The sequence below is a fragment of the Typopeltis vanoorti genome, chromosome 8 (assembly GCF_054136105.1).
Source record: "Typopeltis vanoorti isolate ZY-2024b chromosome 8, IOZ_Tvanoo_1.0, whole genome shotgun sequence".
Taxonomy (NCBI): domain Eukaryota; kingdom Metazoa; phylum Arthropoda; class Arachnida; order Uropygi; family Thelyphonidae; genus Typopeltis; species Typopeltis vanoorti.
In genome coordinates this window covers 89791514-89808495 of record NC_143556.1, presented here as the reverse complement: position 1 = coordinate 89808495, position 16982 = coordinate 89791514, and the positions used below count along the sequence as shown (strand labels likewise).

Here is a 16982-nt window from a genome sequence, read left to right as displayed (position 1 = left end):
CTCAACACAAAAACCAGGTGTCATTAATACTCTAAAAAAACAGGGCTTTGAAGATTTGCTCCAATAAACAAGAGCTTAAAGACAAATTTAAAGTTATCAGCAATACTTTCCTAAAAAAATGGTTACAGCCAACTATTAACAAAATTCTCTACAAGACCTCAATAAAAAACAAAGATCAACCAGACTACAATAAAACTATAACCATTCCTTACATTAAAGGGATAAACAGAATACTACTACAGAAATACAACCTCAAAGTCACTTAAAGTCTCCTGCAAAATTAAAAAGCTTACTCAACTCATCCAAAGACCCACTTCCTCTGCTGGCCCACCCTGGAGTATATTGTATTTATTGCACCTGTAATCTACCATATATATGGGAAACAGGATGCACAATTCCTATCACACAAAAAAGAACATAAACAACACATTAAATATAACTATGGTGAAGCTGGTTTTCTGATCATGCCTGAACACTTTACCATAGAATTGACTGGAAAAGCACCAGTTGTTTACATCGCACCAAAACATGGTATGAACGTAAATTTAAGGAAGCCTGTGAGATTCTTATCAACCACCCTAATCTGAACAATAATGATGGTCTAAAAATCCCAAGCATGTGGAAGGCACATATTCTACCCACAGAACCTAAGAGTTAACTATAAACAGGACTGTAGATAATCCAGAATCTTAAATCTAATATAATGATTGTCATGTTAAATTATGACATTAGAAAACTATCTATATGAAAGAATGTTTCTCTTATGTTATCTTAAATAGAATTTAGCTTTGATGTAGTTTCTAAATAATTAATTTTATCTGTTTTTTTTATTATATATATATACACACACACACACAATTTTTTTTAATATTATATTTTCACTGGAGGTCATGCCAGTAGAATAACTGTTGATCAAATCATTGTCTCTTTCGCATATTGTGTGAAATGTAACTCAGCTTGTCCTTATATATACTCCAGATGATGACCTTAATATGAAGGTTGGGAAATTAAAATAGTTATTTATAACAGTTGTAAAGTCCATAATTTCTAAAATGAATGCTGATCGCCATGCAACACTAAAAGAAAGAATTCCCACACAGCCTTATTAGCATCTAACCCAGTTAACACCCAATCCATCTCTAATTCTCCTAATCTTTGCCTCCCATCTACAGGCTTGCACAGCATACCAGTATAATGATACATGCTGATAAAATGCTAATTTCATCATGGATAAAAAGCAATCCATATTTACTCGAATATAACTCGCCGCCGTGTATATCTCGCACCCTCTGATATTACTTTACAAAAAATGAAATTAAAAAGTTTAAACAGCAATGCACAATCATGCTTGCAATTACTGCAGATGGAAGAAAGTTGCCTCCTAACATAGTATTCAAAAGGAAAACAATGCTGAAGGGGAAATTTCCACCTGGAATTCATGTAAGAGTTCAAGAAAAAGAGTGGATGGATACTACAACTGTTCAAGATTAGATTAGAACAGTTTCAAACCGATCTCGAGACCAGAAGTAGCAATAGCAGATTCTTGGTAAGTCATACCCATTTTCAGTTATTTTAAATCATGGTGATCTTATGGTTCCAAAATGATAAAAGGACAAGCAATAATGAAACTTTGTTTTAATTTCATTACAGAAGCATTGTTGCTAAAGATTCAAATATATCATGTGATGAAGATGAGCCACAGATCGTGTAAATAACATTGATAATTAAAATTTAAATGTATTCATTTTATAATGAATACTGAAGATTTAATTATAAATGTCAATTTAGTTTTTTTCCTGAAAAACTTTAGTTTCTGAAAATCCCTGCATATATCTCGCACCATGATTTTTTAACTTTCATTTTGAGGAAAAAAGTGCAAGTTATATTCGAGTAAATACGGTATTAAATAACTCTGACCATAACTATCTACCAGTCTCACTCTTTTGATGATTATTCTTCCCTCCTGCTTAGCATATAGTAGAAGAATTTCCTTGAGTTATCTTTGATCTGAACAGCCAATCTCTGATACAGCACTTTTCTTTCTTTACTATGCTTCTTTCCTACACTTTATATTCCTCATGCATCTGATCACTACTAACTGTCTTGTAACTCTTCCATAACATTTTTTCTAACACTGCTTGCATGATTTCAGGCCCCATCCATTTCCCTCCTGCAAAATATTTATTTGCTTAACTCTTGATATACAGTTATGCACTACTTGTGTCAGATGCTTCCTAATCAGTTTCCCATGGTCTGCCAACTTCTTTTCTCCACAACTCATCCACTAAGTGATGTTTGTTGACCACAGAGCAACTCATTATCATCCACATTATAATTTCACATATATCCTTTTATCTTTTCTTCTTTTTTTTTATAGTAACTTTTTCCTTTGACTACCTCCCAAACTAGTACATCATGAGCACTCTCACAACCAATGGCAGTGTTGATACTCATTTACACCTAAATCCCCTAAGGATATCATCAAATCCAACACTAAAACCTAAAGCTGCTTCCAATAGTATATAGGAAAGGAGAGTGAATTTTTGAGGGATAACTATCTCCTCCTCCTGATCCACATTCCTAGAATTAAAATTTCCCATTAGGATAACCTTCTTTTTTTACCATGCCCAATCAGTTTGCTTAATTATTTCATTATAAGTGCTCTCTTACATTTCCACAAAAAAGAAGTGTGTCTCTATAGTTGAAATCTTCCATAATAATTATTCACCTTGCTCTCAATGTGCTAATTTGCTGATACATGCCATCCACATTCTCCTTTTATCTCCTGGCCTAAAGCAGCAGCCAACTATATATATTCATTTTGGCCTCTATCTCAAACCAGATAACCTGTAATGCATTGCCCCTCTGCATCCCAGTCCTCTTGCTGACTTTTTTTTTTTTTGACTTAAATTCTTCTGACTTTGTTAGCAAAACTCCTTCTCCCACGCAGCTTCCTCTATTCTCTTTGAAAATACTGCATCTCATGCATTCTATCCTTATGACTATATCATTCTTCATTAACTAAGTGTTAATAACAAAGTTATAAATTTTGGCTAAGTTTGAGCTGACTAACACCAAAACTTCTCTCCCTTATTCTAACTGTATCTAGCATTAGTATATATAAACTGTAATGTCTCCTTTGGCCCACAAACTGCACTTTTGACTATCTCAGTCAATTTCAGAACTTGAGATATATTCAGCATCATCTGATCATTCACCTCCTCAAGGTGAATCTGCACACACACACAACACACACATGACTAAGTATTATCCTAAAAACTAGTTTCCCTGAATCTGCACTTCTAAACTCTCACTGAACAATTTCTCCAGTCACCTAATTCAAAATCAGTTAAAAAAAAGGGGGGGGGGGATAATTAACATAATAAGAAATGCTGGTATAGTGGGGAGCAAGATGAACAAACAGAATAAGAGAAAAATTAGCAGCATGCAAGAGTCTTTTTCAAGCCTGTTTTAACTTATAGATATGAAAGTTCTGAGAACAATTAAGACAATGAAGAAAGGGTATCAGTGGTGTTACCATATTAATAAGAAGATATTTGAAAGAAACATGCTAATGTTATCATTCAAGAATGTGCGAGCAGAATTTATTATACTGGAGAATTTATTATATTGATATGCAGAATTTATTAATATTATTATTATACCTGTATCTCCACGGAGTCAATGGGTTATTGTGGGAGACCTACACTGATACACACAATACCTATCATGCCTCTCCTTAGTATTGTGTGTATCAGTGTACTACTCTTGGCAATCCATTCCATTCATTCACTATCTGAGCAAAAAAATCTAGTCTGCACACACATCATTACCAATCACACTCTTATACACCTTCCTGGGATGATCGCTAGTTCTCAGTCTCTATTCATCACGTCCTGAAAAATTTCTTTTGTATCAATCTTATAGAACCTCTTTAGTAACTTTTAAGTTCTCTCTACCTGTCAACTAAACTTTGCAACTCAAACCTTCACTCTATCCTCATAGCGAACATGCCATAGAATTGTCACCAGCTTGGTAACTCATCCTTGGATCCTTTCCACCACCTCATGATCCCCAAGAAACCCAGGTGACCAAATATGCATACAGTAGCCATATCATAGCATTATAAAAAGGGATAATAACCTCCTTAGCTTTACTTCTGTTTTTTCAACATTCAAGTAATCTTTTGAGATATTCTGCCAACTTCTACAACATGCTCTCTGAACTTCAACTCTCTGTCCACCATTACTTCCAAAATCCTAAACCTCATAAAATTTCCTGCAATCTAGTACTATTAGGGTAATACATAGTATGTAATCTTTTCATTCCAAAGTGCATAACCTTACATTTTGCAACATTAAATTGACAACTGTTATCCTTTTCCCACAATGCAAATTTATTTAAATCATCCTGCAGGTTATCTACATCATCTGTATCATCTATCCCTCTCCAGTTTTGCATCATCAGCAAACAAGTGAATATCCCTCCTTAAATCATCCCCTATGTTGTTAATATACAAGTTAAGGAGTAGTGGCTCTAGTCAGTTCCACTAGTCACCTTTATTTCAGATTCCACTCCACCATATACTACTCTTTGGTGTCTGTCTGTTAGCTACCCCCCCCCCATCCATGTCACCAATTTCCTATCCATTCCCATTTGCTTCAACTTTGGAGCAAATGGGAATGGATACGAAATAATATTTTTCCATGCAGTATTCTGATATATGCCTTTGCAAAATCCAGAAGTATCATAGTGTGGCCATTTCCCTTATCAAATTCTGCTGTCGCTATTATAAAATATAAATTACTAAGGCAGATTTACCTTTTACAAAAATCGTGTTCTCTAATGTGGAGTAATGTATTCCTATTGATCCATTGCTGGATTTTACCCTATAACCAACTTTTCCAATACTTTAACCATCACTCTGATGGTTAAAGATGATTGGTCTGTAATTTGCTACTCTGTCTTGAAGTGGCCTTTATGTAATGGAATTATCTTACTCTCTTTCTACTCCTTTGGAACTACCAGTTCTACCAATAGAACTGATAGTGCCTCTGATTAATTTTCATCAGAGGCACTACCAGTTCTATTGCACCTTCTCATAGACCAAATGGCATGAACAGCCATGCCGTTCAGTCCCACTGATATTTACATAGATATTTTTCAATATGCTGAGCACTCCAGTTTGTCTACCTTTATCTAGGTCTTACATCACTCCCAGTCACATGAGCAACTGCAAAATCTCTGGCTGATACATCCTTGTAAAATTATTACTTAGTAACCCCCCCCCCCAGTAGTACCTCTAGTTTCCCTGATTTTGTACTTCCAATCTCTCAATAAACAACACTCTCCACATACCTAACTCTAAAACCATTCAAATGCAGTCTACCACATATATACAAATCCTTTTTCCCATCAAATGCATTCCATACACATTATTTCTCCTGCACAATCCCTTCTTCTGAATTCAGTCTGATCATACCGAGGCAGCAGACTCACAATCTTTACTTTCTCCTCTTCTTTTTCTCTTCTATAAGCAACTCTATCATATCTTCTCTCAATGCCTATTTCTCACCTTTCAAATCATGCATGTTATTTCTCACTGTCACCTCATCATCCCCATTGCCTTCAGCCACTTCTTTCATACTCGTTCATTTCTTCTTTTTTTTTTTTATCCACTATCGCTCACTCCTTTCACTACAACATTTTCACTATCCTGCCTTACCTTGTTCATTCTCTCACTTTCAACATGACTCTCATTTTTTTTACGCTCACACACAAAACTTTTTCAACATACTCTTTCTCCACTAACTATCATGAACCATTCAATCTTGCCAATGAGTACATTGAAATCCTTCATGTTAAATTCAGTGAACGAGGAACCTTGGCCACCATTTTTCTTGTATGCATTGATATCATGTAAAACACTTTCTAAATGATGTTGCAAAAATACTACCAATAATAATTACTATATTTACTAAAATAAAAAGGCTTATCTATTGCACATTCTTATAGACCAAATGGCATGGACAGCCATGCCATCCAGTCCCACTGATATTTACATGGATATTTTTCAATATGCTGAGCACTTCCAGTTTGTCTACCTCTATCTAGGTCTTACATCAGTCACATGAGCAACTGCAAAATTTCTGGCTGATGCACCCTTGTAAAATGATTACTTAGTAATCCCCCCTCCCCTCCCCCAAATGTTGATGCTGAATGTGACTTTCAGCATCCAGTGAGCATTCAGCAGGTTTGTAATGCCAAAATAGCAGGGAAAATGATTCAAAAGAAGAAGATCGCAGTATATTAATGTACTTTGAATTGTTTCAGAAAAATTGAAGTATAAAATCTGATAGTATTGGAGATCTGATAAGTAACAGATTAATTTAGAAGAAAGTTGTTGACTGGGAAGCCAGTAATAATGTAAACTTAACCATATAGTATGATAATAGTATTCTGCACATTCCCCTGATAAAGCAGAAGAGGATAAAATGTTTCTATTTTGTTATTATTGTCAATTGCACAAGAGATTAACCTTAAATATATTCTGTTAGTTTGGGTTTTGGGAACTAATTTAAGCAAAATCATAAACCACTGTTCAATTTCTACTTTAATATAATGAGTCTCTTTCTTTAGAAACAAAATTGTTATTTATACAGTATCAATACAGTAGCATTTTATTATCCACTATTTGGAATTACTAGTGCAACAAACAAAAAATATAAAACAACTGTTCACATATTTCCATGAAAGTCATTAACTCACACTGGAGCAAAACAGCATTGGGAAAAGGCTTAAAAACATTTAATTCTTCCAATACAGTCAAGTCCCTGACTTATGATGGCCATCCTATTAATACATTCACTGAATACCATCCCATTAATGCAACTCATTGAGCAGGATGTTATTGCTATCATTATTTAAGAAATACTTTAGCTAAAGCTATTGCTGCTATTGATGGTAAGAAAACCCACTTAGACTTTTGGAAGGAATATAATATCTTGCAGATGCAGCATGAAGTGAGGTAACACTAGAATGTATGGATAGCATTTGGAAGAAGCTGCTGAAAATATATGTTCATACATTCACAGGATTTGACAAAGCCTTAGCTAAAGAATTGAAGGTGGAGGTTGGCAATGAAGTTTGAGATCATTTGTTGGAAAACATGGAAAAAGAGCTTCCAAATGAGGCTTCTGTTTTTATCTCTGGAAAAACAAAGATAAAAACAGAACAAAAAGAGGAAGTAAAGTCTCCAAAAAAAAAAAGTTTTCAATACCCAAATTGGCAGAGCATTTACCTCCGTTAAGGCATTTTAGTTGTTTGAGGAAATGGATCCCAAAATGGAGGGATTTAGCAAGTATACAAATGATGCGAGCTGCCATTACTTGCAAAAAGAAATGTGTACAGACTAAACTGGATGTAATGTACAAATTTTTAAAGCCCACTCTCTCTGTCATGTTATCCTCTAGACTTTCCACAAGTTATGCATGTGATGAGCCATCATCAGAATACTTTGTTCCCAGTTTACAACCAGTGCCTCCAACAAGATCCACAGAGTATAATAAATTAGTTTAATCCTTTATCCAAGTGTGAGCAAAAAAAGTTTGCACCTGAAAGTATCTTCAGGCCGGGCAACTCGTTGCAAAGGTGGAGCAAGCTAACATCACTCCTATCTCAGTATCTCCCATAATGCAAAACACATCTCCTTGCAGATATGTATAATGTTATGCATTAAGGGAAGGACCACCACCCAGAGTAGTTTTGACTTTTATTGAGATCTCTTCAGTGGGAGCCAGGCCCAAGTGGAGATACTAGGCAGAAGCATTAGCAAGGTCATCTCTACCTATAGGAGTTGCCAAAGGGTGTGCCAGCTTTTTATTAAATTACTCTGGATTTAGAGAAAGATGTTGAAAGTTTATTTTTCACTTGGTTAGACTATAATAAGTTTAGATATAATAATAAAGTTAAAGTTAAAATAGGGTTAGACTATAATAATATATGAAGATACCTTCAGGTGCAAACTTTGTTTGCTTACACTTGGATAAAGGATTAAACTAAATTTATTATAGTCTAACCAAGTGAAAAATAAACTTTCAAGATCCACAGAGGTCATCCTACCTAGTTAGGACTCTAATCTATCATCCATGCATTGAACTTAATTTTAAGTTGCCTGCCTTTGTGTGTGTATATGTGACAAGTTTTGTATTGCATTGTACTTCCTAAAGATGTCTCTATGATGAAATACCAGAAGAATCAAATAGCATTTTTAATTCTATCCTCATGCTTTTTTACTTCGTTAAGCCCCAAAGTGAGGTTCTCCCAATGCTGCAGAAAATAAACTCACTTGGCTTGACCTCAATGCCACTTTCATCATAAATCTGGTTTGACATGACATAAAATATCATGCCTGACATGTTGTAATGTGAAATATCATACCTAAGAATGATTGTCAGATTGCCTAAGTCAGATTGCCTATATATTTTTAGCAAAGGTATGTTATAATTTGCAATATCAAAATCATCTTTAGTTTTTGTGATGTATTTTGTTACATGAAAAAAAGTCATAGTTAGTAATAAACATCAGTGATTATAATTACAACATACCTTCAGTAAACCTTGAATACAACTTTCGATGTACACCTTCCAACCACAGTGTCCCCTGTTGGTCATCATAGTGGAAATTTCTTCCAAAGTAGCTGGTTCACATTCCTCTAAGTAGGATAAATGGCAGTGTGACAGTTGTTCTTCTGATACCTATAGAATATGATCATTGTTTACATATTTTAAACTTTCATGTTTTTAAACATCTCTTAATTTTTTCCCCTCACTATATGTATTAACAATGAGAAAAGGGGAAGAAATAACCTAAATTAACTCAGAGGCAAGTCATGCCATAATTTGGTGTTATCTTTTTCAGTATTAATACTGTGGGTACATAATCAAAGGATTATGTAATCTGGAAATCCTACTCTAGACACAAAAAAGGGAACTTTTCAGTCTACTTCAAGCTTCCACTAAGCAGGGCAGGTTTCCCACTGAATGATAAAATTCATCTACCACCTAAAGTCACTGATAAACATCCATACCCATGATGAGAATCAAACCCCCACATTCTTAATTGTAAGCAGATACAATATCTGCTTGGCCAAACAAGCTAGCAAACATATTGCAGACATAATGAATGAGAATTAGAGAGAGAGAAAAAGTGAAAGACTAACATTGGTTTGCTAGGTAAAGAATGATGTATGGAGATTCATGATATTCAGGCAAGATAATGGAAAATATTGCTTTCACTGTGAGAAGACAAGAGACAAGTACTTAAACCTATGATGAATAAGGCATGAGAGTTCAGAGAGAGAGAGAGAGAGAGATGATGAAGCATCTGAAAAGTGAAAGGAGTAGGACAGTAATGTTGCACAGGTACAGCACTAGCAAATTCAATGCACATTGATGGATAATATGATAACAAGAATGAAATTGAATTTCATATTGAAAAGAATAACATGTAAGAAAGTTTTAAAGTGAATAAAAGTTGAGCAGCTCTCAGATGTGAACTGTAGACTAAAATACAGAAAGATTATTGAAAAGAAAATGAAAGAGTTTGAGAACAGGAATCAAACCTTGGAGATTCAGTGGCAAACTCTGAAGAAAACATTGATTGATTCTGCCAGAGAGGTATGTGGTGAGGTTGTATGCAAGGATAAAAAAATCAGAACTCCCTGGTGGACACAGGAAGTTAAAGAGGCAGTGAAGGAAAAGAAGAAAGCATATCAAAAGTTCCTGGCAAATAAGTCAGCTTTTACTCTTACAGAATACAGAGACAAATGTAAGAAAGCTAAACAGTGTGTAAAACTAGCTAAACAAAAGTCATGGGAGGACTTTGGCAAGAATATAGAAAATAAATATCAAGAAGGTGGCAAAATATTCTGGAGGTTGTTGAAGAAGCTTAGGAATGGAGGAAAGAGTGCTGTAAAAGGAGTTAGAGATGATAAAGGTGACATGAAAACAGGAGAAAAAGATATCCTTGAAGTATGGAGTAATTACTTTGAAAAACTGCTAAATGAAACAAGCAGTGATGACAGCACAGTGATAAAAAACACTGACCAGGCATGCAGTCAGGAATACATATCCATACTTGAAGTAGAAAAAGCCATCAAAGGCTTGAAATGTGGAAAGGCAGCAGGAATAGATGATATTCGACCAGAAATGCTGAAGTATGGTGGTATAAAAGTCTCACAGTGGCTGCACTGCATAGTTCAGAAAGCCTGGACTGAGGGACGAATTCCCGATGATTGGAGCAGAGCTCTCATAGTACCCATATATAAAAAGGGAAATAAAACTGAATGTGAGAATTACAGAGGTATTTCTCTACTGAGTGTTCCTGGCAAGATCTGTGCAAGTATACTTGAGAAACAGTTGAGAAGAATTGTGGAAGAAAAGCTTGGTGAAGAATAAGCTGGATTCAGGCCAAGTAGAGGCTGTCAGGATCAGATCTTCACTTTACGACAAATAGTTGAGAAAGCATGGGAATATAACAAAGATCTGTATTTAAGTTTTGTCGATTTGGAAAAGGCATATGGCAAGGTGCCAAGAGAGAAGCTATTCAATACGCTGCAGTTATATGGTGTCAATGGAGCATTATATCAAGCAATACTTAGTCTTTATTTGAGTTGTAAGTCAGCAGTTAGAATTGAAGGAAGTACAGGAAGATGGTTTAATGTTAAATCTGGTGTGAGACAAGGATGTACATTACCCCCCCTCTGTTATTCATTATCTATATGGATCACATTATGAAGGAAAGTGGTATTAAACCTGATATCAAAATTGGAGATGTTAATGTCGGCTCTTTGCTTTATGCGGATGATGTTATACTTCTAAATAAATCCGCTACAAGTCTGCAAGATTCTCTGACTAAATTGAATAGCTGTTGTAATAAATATGGTATGAAGGTCAGCAATAAAAAGACAAAGACAATGAAAATTGGCAGAATCATTGAAAATGTCAACTGTGTTGTGAATGGAGAACCTGTGGAACAAGTAAAACATTTCAGCTACTTAGGCACGATTTTTACTGAAGATGGTAAATTAAATATAGAAATAGACAACAGAATCAGCAAAGCTGGTATGGTGGGAAGTCAATTGAATAAATTCATATGGAATAAGAGAGAAATTAGTCAAAACACTAAATTAGCTGTATACAAGACAGTGTTCAAACCAGTTTTAACTTATGGATCTGAGAGCTGGGTCAGAAGTAAAACACTTGACCAAAGACTAGAGACCACAGATATGAGAGTCCTGAGAAAGATTAGAGGTGTGAACAGATGGCATCAGTGGCAATATCATATTAAAAATGAGGATATTAGGAAAGAACTTGACATTGTCAGCATCCAGGAATGCGTTAGCAGAGCTAATCTCAGGTGGTATGGTCACTTAAATAGAATGGGAGAGGAAAGATTAGCAAAACAAGTGTTCTCTGCCAGGTTGGCAGGAAAACGACCCAGAGGAAGACCAAGATATAGGTGGATTGATACGGTACAAAGTGCCTTAGACGATAGAAATATAAGATCTGATAATGTTGGAGTCTTGACAAGTAACAGACTGATTTGGAGGAAAATTGTAGATAGGAAGTTAGTAATGATGTAAATTTTTCATGTAGTACTGTCATATCCTGTACACCCCTTGAGGGTACATGGCAGGAATTTGATGATGATGAATGCGAGCAGTGCATATGCACATAGAAAGCACACCTGTGTGCTAGAGAGAACAGGTTGCATTTCTGTCATATGAGAGATATATCTTGATAGGTTTCCTTTTAAAAGTGAGAAAGTAAATGCATCATGTCAAGGTAATAAGTAGGATGAAAAAAAAAAATGATCATGAATGAACAGTAACTGACAATAGTGAAATATGACTGCCATAGACAACATCCTGTCAGGAATAGAAACTCGAAAGGAATGCATACTTTCAAAAGAGATGGAAAAAAGAAGCAAACCAAGGATAAAGGAATTCATTGACTGTTGTGAAAAATTGATATAGACTGAAAAGGATATTTTTTTTTCCTTCTTTGTTGGAGATGTACACAACAGCAGAACAGAAAATGAATCCCAAACCTAGAGAAATGTTATTAGAAAATCAGGAGGGGAAAAAAAAGAGAGAGAGGGCTAATTCCTCTTCTTTCTAGCAGATTATTCCTAGTCCATCTTTGGGTCTCTGCTGCTCAGATTATCTTCCTCAATTTAAATATCTTTGACATTGTTTTACTTAGCTTTGTAACTCTTAATTAACTTTAGCCTTACTTTTAAATGCTTTCCTGTTACCATTATATCAAATATTTGCTCCTTATCCATCCTGCATACATGTTCTAACCTTTTTTTTTTTTTCTTACACTTAAATGAGCTCAAATATCCTCATTTCAGATATGATATGAGGATATTTAAGGTCGTTTAAGCACAAGAAAGAAAACACAGAAACAATTGGGGGGGGGAAGAAAAAAAATCAAGAAAAGCTGTCTTAGATGGGCTAGAATATGTATGATAGTTGGATTAGGAGATCTTTTTTGGTCTTACTCTTAAATGCTTTCCTGTTAATGAAACTCTTAATATCCACTTTTTTGTAACTCTTAATATCCACTTTAGCATCTTCATCCTTTCTAGCTGCTGTTATTTCTTTCTTTTAAGGTCATCCATATTTCTGCTTTATATAAAACTGAGTCTATCATATCACAGTCTTATAAGTTTATGCTCAGGATCATAGGGATGGATTTTTTTTTTTTAAAAAAATTACTTGCTTTCTATTTTGCAAAATCTGCCTACAGTCTTTCTCTTATAACTCTTTCACAATTTCTCCCCTTTGTTATATGATCCCCAAGTATTTAAATTGTTTGTACATTTAGAGGAGATTATAAAAAGAGTGGAAGGTGAGTGGGGAGGATGAACAATAGACTATTCCTCAAAGGTGAAAAGGCACAGTGGAGAGCAGAATAAGGAATAGTTTTTTTTAGATGGAGAATAGTAGAATGCATTACCTGAATATGCTGCTAATGCTGAGATAGTGAATGAGCTTAAGGTTCAATGCGATAAACATGTTGCTCATCAAGTAAGACCTCGTGATGAGTGTGTTGATTCCATGGAGAGGTTGTACAGTAGTAGTAGTAGTAATAATAATAATAACAACAACAACAACATTCATGATAAGACCATCATATTTGAAACATTGTGAATTGGCTGCTGCTTCAAAAAATGGAAAAAAAAAAATTACTCATTCTCCATTCTAAACATATAAGATGATATGATACTGAATAATACATTGTTTTTAGCAGTTAGAAACTACTATAAAGTATACTTGATTACACTGGATTATTCTAATATATACAAGAAGCATACTGAATGGTAATTGACATGCATACTCTCAAGGCTTTTGTACTGTAATTATGTTCTGAACTGTTTGGATTTTAAACTGTAGTTCTCTACAACTTTTATAAATTGATTACTTTGACTTCTTATAAGTATGATTTTTTTTTTTTGTATTCCTTTAACTTTTTGTGAGGTTGCTAACTTGGTGTGAATGTTTAAACATCAATTACTACTTATGTCTTGGTTTATTGTAAGAAAGAGATTTCTGGGGATAACAGTAACTAATTGTTATCTCCCTGCCATTTTGTACTCAGTCTATGTTTGCTTGCTATCAGTTGTCTACATGCAAGTGTATGTTCTTCTTTTTTTTTTTTTTCATGCCTATGAAAATGCCATGGTGACCAAGGCAAATATTGGCTTAATTGCACATAATATCATATAAAAGTTAATTAACTGTTATTCTTATGTGTGTTGTGTTTTATTTCATTAAACAAAAATCTGAGTATAACTTTTCATTGTCCTTAGAGAAGCCAAACACTGGCTTGGTGAAAGAGGTGAAAGTGTAATTGAATTCCGATTACTAATAAATTTCCTTATAAAGAAAACATGTAGTTATATCACTTACTAGGATGGTGACAAAAGCATAATAGAGGATGAGCTTTTTAAGCAAATGGAAAATAAATATAAAATATACAGTATGCAAGAGTAGCCATGGGGGGGAAAAATCCACCACCTAGAAGAAAACTCTTTATTAGTATAGTTTACATAAAAAAAAAAAAAATCACCTTGATCTGACTTAAAGGCATCAGTAAAGTAAAGTGCATTTTAATGAGAATGGCCTCAAATCACTATATATCTCTATATCTAAATTATGGATTGTTACTTACGGAAAACAACTGCTTGTATTCCAAAATCATACTCGTGAGGCATTCATATGCAGCTCTGTTTTCATTTAACTCTCTCTGATCAGGCACCCCAACTGTCTTGCGGCGACGGGGACTAGCACTAGCACTACGAGGTGTCGTGAGATGGAATAGGGAAGGTGCAAAACATACAGCCAGATTTGTAGCAGTCATCTGAAATTGAGAAATTTCAGCAGGATATGAGAAATAAGATTTATTTTTTTATTAGAAATTCACATATATACCACATCCTGGAATAATGTAAAAATCACATTATTAAAAATTTTCATTTAAAACAGAATTATTAAAAGCTTATTTCTCATGGAAATAAAATTATAAATATGGATTACATTCCCAGGAATTATCTGTCATTCATTATAACATTATAATGAAGGACAAATAAAATGACATCAAAAGTTGGACAAAAAAAAAAGCATTTAGTAAATAAATAACTGGTGGAGCCCAAAGATTTTGTACACTAATGCATGGTACATGTGAAATGAGGGAATAGAGTTTGTGGCATTGAGTCAGTGTACCCAAAGATAACTGACATAAGTGAAACATGGTTGATTGAGGAAAATATAAGGGTGGGAATAGATGTACAGACAAGTCTGTACGTCTGTAATTTACAATTATAATTAAAGTATTGAGATCTGGTTAGGAACAGAATACAGGATTGGGTTGATGGATACGGGATTCTCTGTGATGGTCACAGAAGGAAAAGTTATCTGGTTACAGAATAATTTATGTGAGAGAAGTTCTTGCTTTAGCAATCTACTCGTATTTTAGAAGGTAATGAACATGTTGGATAAGACACACTCGTATGTGGTGATATTTTTGGAGAGCACAAAGCCACATGATAACTTGATATGAAAGTTGAGGTGGGCAAAAGGATTATAGAAGAGTCAGGACAGAAGATAAATTCTGAATGATGCTAGCAAGTTGTGTATGGGAAACTGTATTCTCAAAAGGAATGGTAAAGCAGTATAACCATATAATCACTGTTCTGTTCTTAGGTCTTCCCTACAGTTTAACTTATTTGTTGATATTTCATGTATAATAGATCGACAGGGATCTTCAGCTATCTGGTGATGATGCAAAGTTTGAGAGAGTTAAAAGGAGTAATGATGTTAACTCCCTTCAGAAAAATTTAAATAGACTTTTCACATGAATACATGAGTGAGACTTCAATTTTAATGTTAATAAATGGAAGGTGTGCAATTTGGAGCTCAAACATTACTACTGCTGCTGTTACTTGGGATTACAGCAATTAAAGCTGGCCAGTGTGTTATATCTCTGAATTATGTGTGTCGTCTTGGATTGCAAAACCCAAGTTTCTGGGAGAAAAAAACTCCATATAAGGCTGACTTTAACTTGAAAAACCCCCTATAAAGTTCCACATTTGTGATTTGAATTCAGGTGTGTTTACAAACAAAGGTCATCATATACAGTGGCAAGAGATGAGGAGGTAGTTTTGGCCACTGAATAATGAAGTAGTCAGATTTGGTCACCTAGCTTCCAATGTGGTGTGGAAACTTGAAGAGGATCCAGAGATGAATGACTATGGTAACATCAGGATTCTGGTGTGTTGGTTATGAAAATGCAAATTACACTTGACAAGAAATTATATTCTTCTTAACCCCTTACCCAAAATAGGGAAATTGTAGAGTTTAGTGCATTGCATGTCTGTCATATCATCCTTTTTGCCAAATTGCATGTCAAATGTAATGTACTTATAGTGCATAATAGATTTTAGTAAGTATACTATCTTTTAATTTCCTTTTATCATGCATTAAGGCAAAACACTATGTATAAATATGTCTGAAGATAATCACAAGAAACAAATTTGCCAGTTTTCAGTGGTAGCAAGACTTACAGGAAGACTTCGACAAACCAAGAAACTCTAATTTGCAGGGGAAGAAAAAAGTCCCAACATTCTGTCAATGTGTTTAAATTAGATGCATCTCATTATGACTTAGGGAACTGAAGCAGGTATTCCAAAAAAAAGTGAGTGGTATTGAAAAGAGTTATCAAGGATGCCTATCTTGGTACATTTAATCTATTCAAACATTTATATAATTTTGATTCCTTTAATTAGGAAAAATGACGTGTCAAAAGAAAAAAAGCTTTCTTAAAATAAGTGAATTTTTTTGTTCAGAGATTTTAATTGTTTTAGCTGTTAAAAGTTTTTTACCTTAGGTATACTATACATTAAAGATACCAAGCAATTTTATAAACTTGGTTTTAATCCTTTTTTTCCCAAGTAAACAAACAAACAAACAAGCAAGTAAGTCAAGTTTGCGCCTGAAGTATTTTCAGGTCAGAGGCAACTCATGGTAAAGGTGGAGTAAGCTCTGATCACTTTCCTTAGGTATCTCCCATAATGCAAAGGACATCTCCTTGCAGACATGTATCATGCTATGTATTAAGGGAAGGGCCACTACCCAGACTGGTTTCGACCTTAATTGAGGTCTCATCAGTGGGAGTCAGACCCTGAGATGCCAAGGTTGAAGTAATGCAGAACTTATAAATTTTACCTATACAAGTCTTCACAAGGTGCTTTGACCTTATCAAATAAAAATCTCAGGATGAGAGAAAGATGTAGATGTTGCGCTTTGCATTATGGGAGATACTAAGGAAAGTGATCAGAGCTTACTCCACCTTTACTATGAGTTACTTCGGACCTGAAAATACTTCAGGACAAACTTGAATTACTTGCTTGTTTGC

The 16982-nt window shown here is 34.6% G+C and overlaps 1 protein-coding gene across 1 annotated transcript in view; it reads right to left on the bottom strand.

The window, feature by feature from the left end:
* The window catches only part of LOC150104184 (rho GTPase-activating protein 7-like), a 372722-nt gene that overhangs the window by 46100 nt on the left and 309640 nt on the right, over nucleotides 1-16982 (bottom strand). The window contains exons 15-16 of the mRNA XM_090397299.1: nucleotides 14241-14429; nucleotides 8607-8756 (exon numbers count right to left, since the gene is read on the bottom strand). Coding sequence (XP_090253425.1) covers nucleotides 8607-8756; nucleotides 14241-14429 — 339 coding nt within the window. The remainder of the gene's footprint in view (nucleotides 1-8606; nucleotides 8757-14240; nucleotides 14430-16982) is intronic.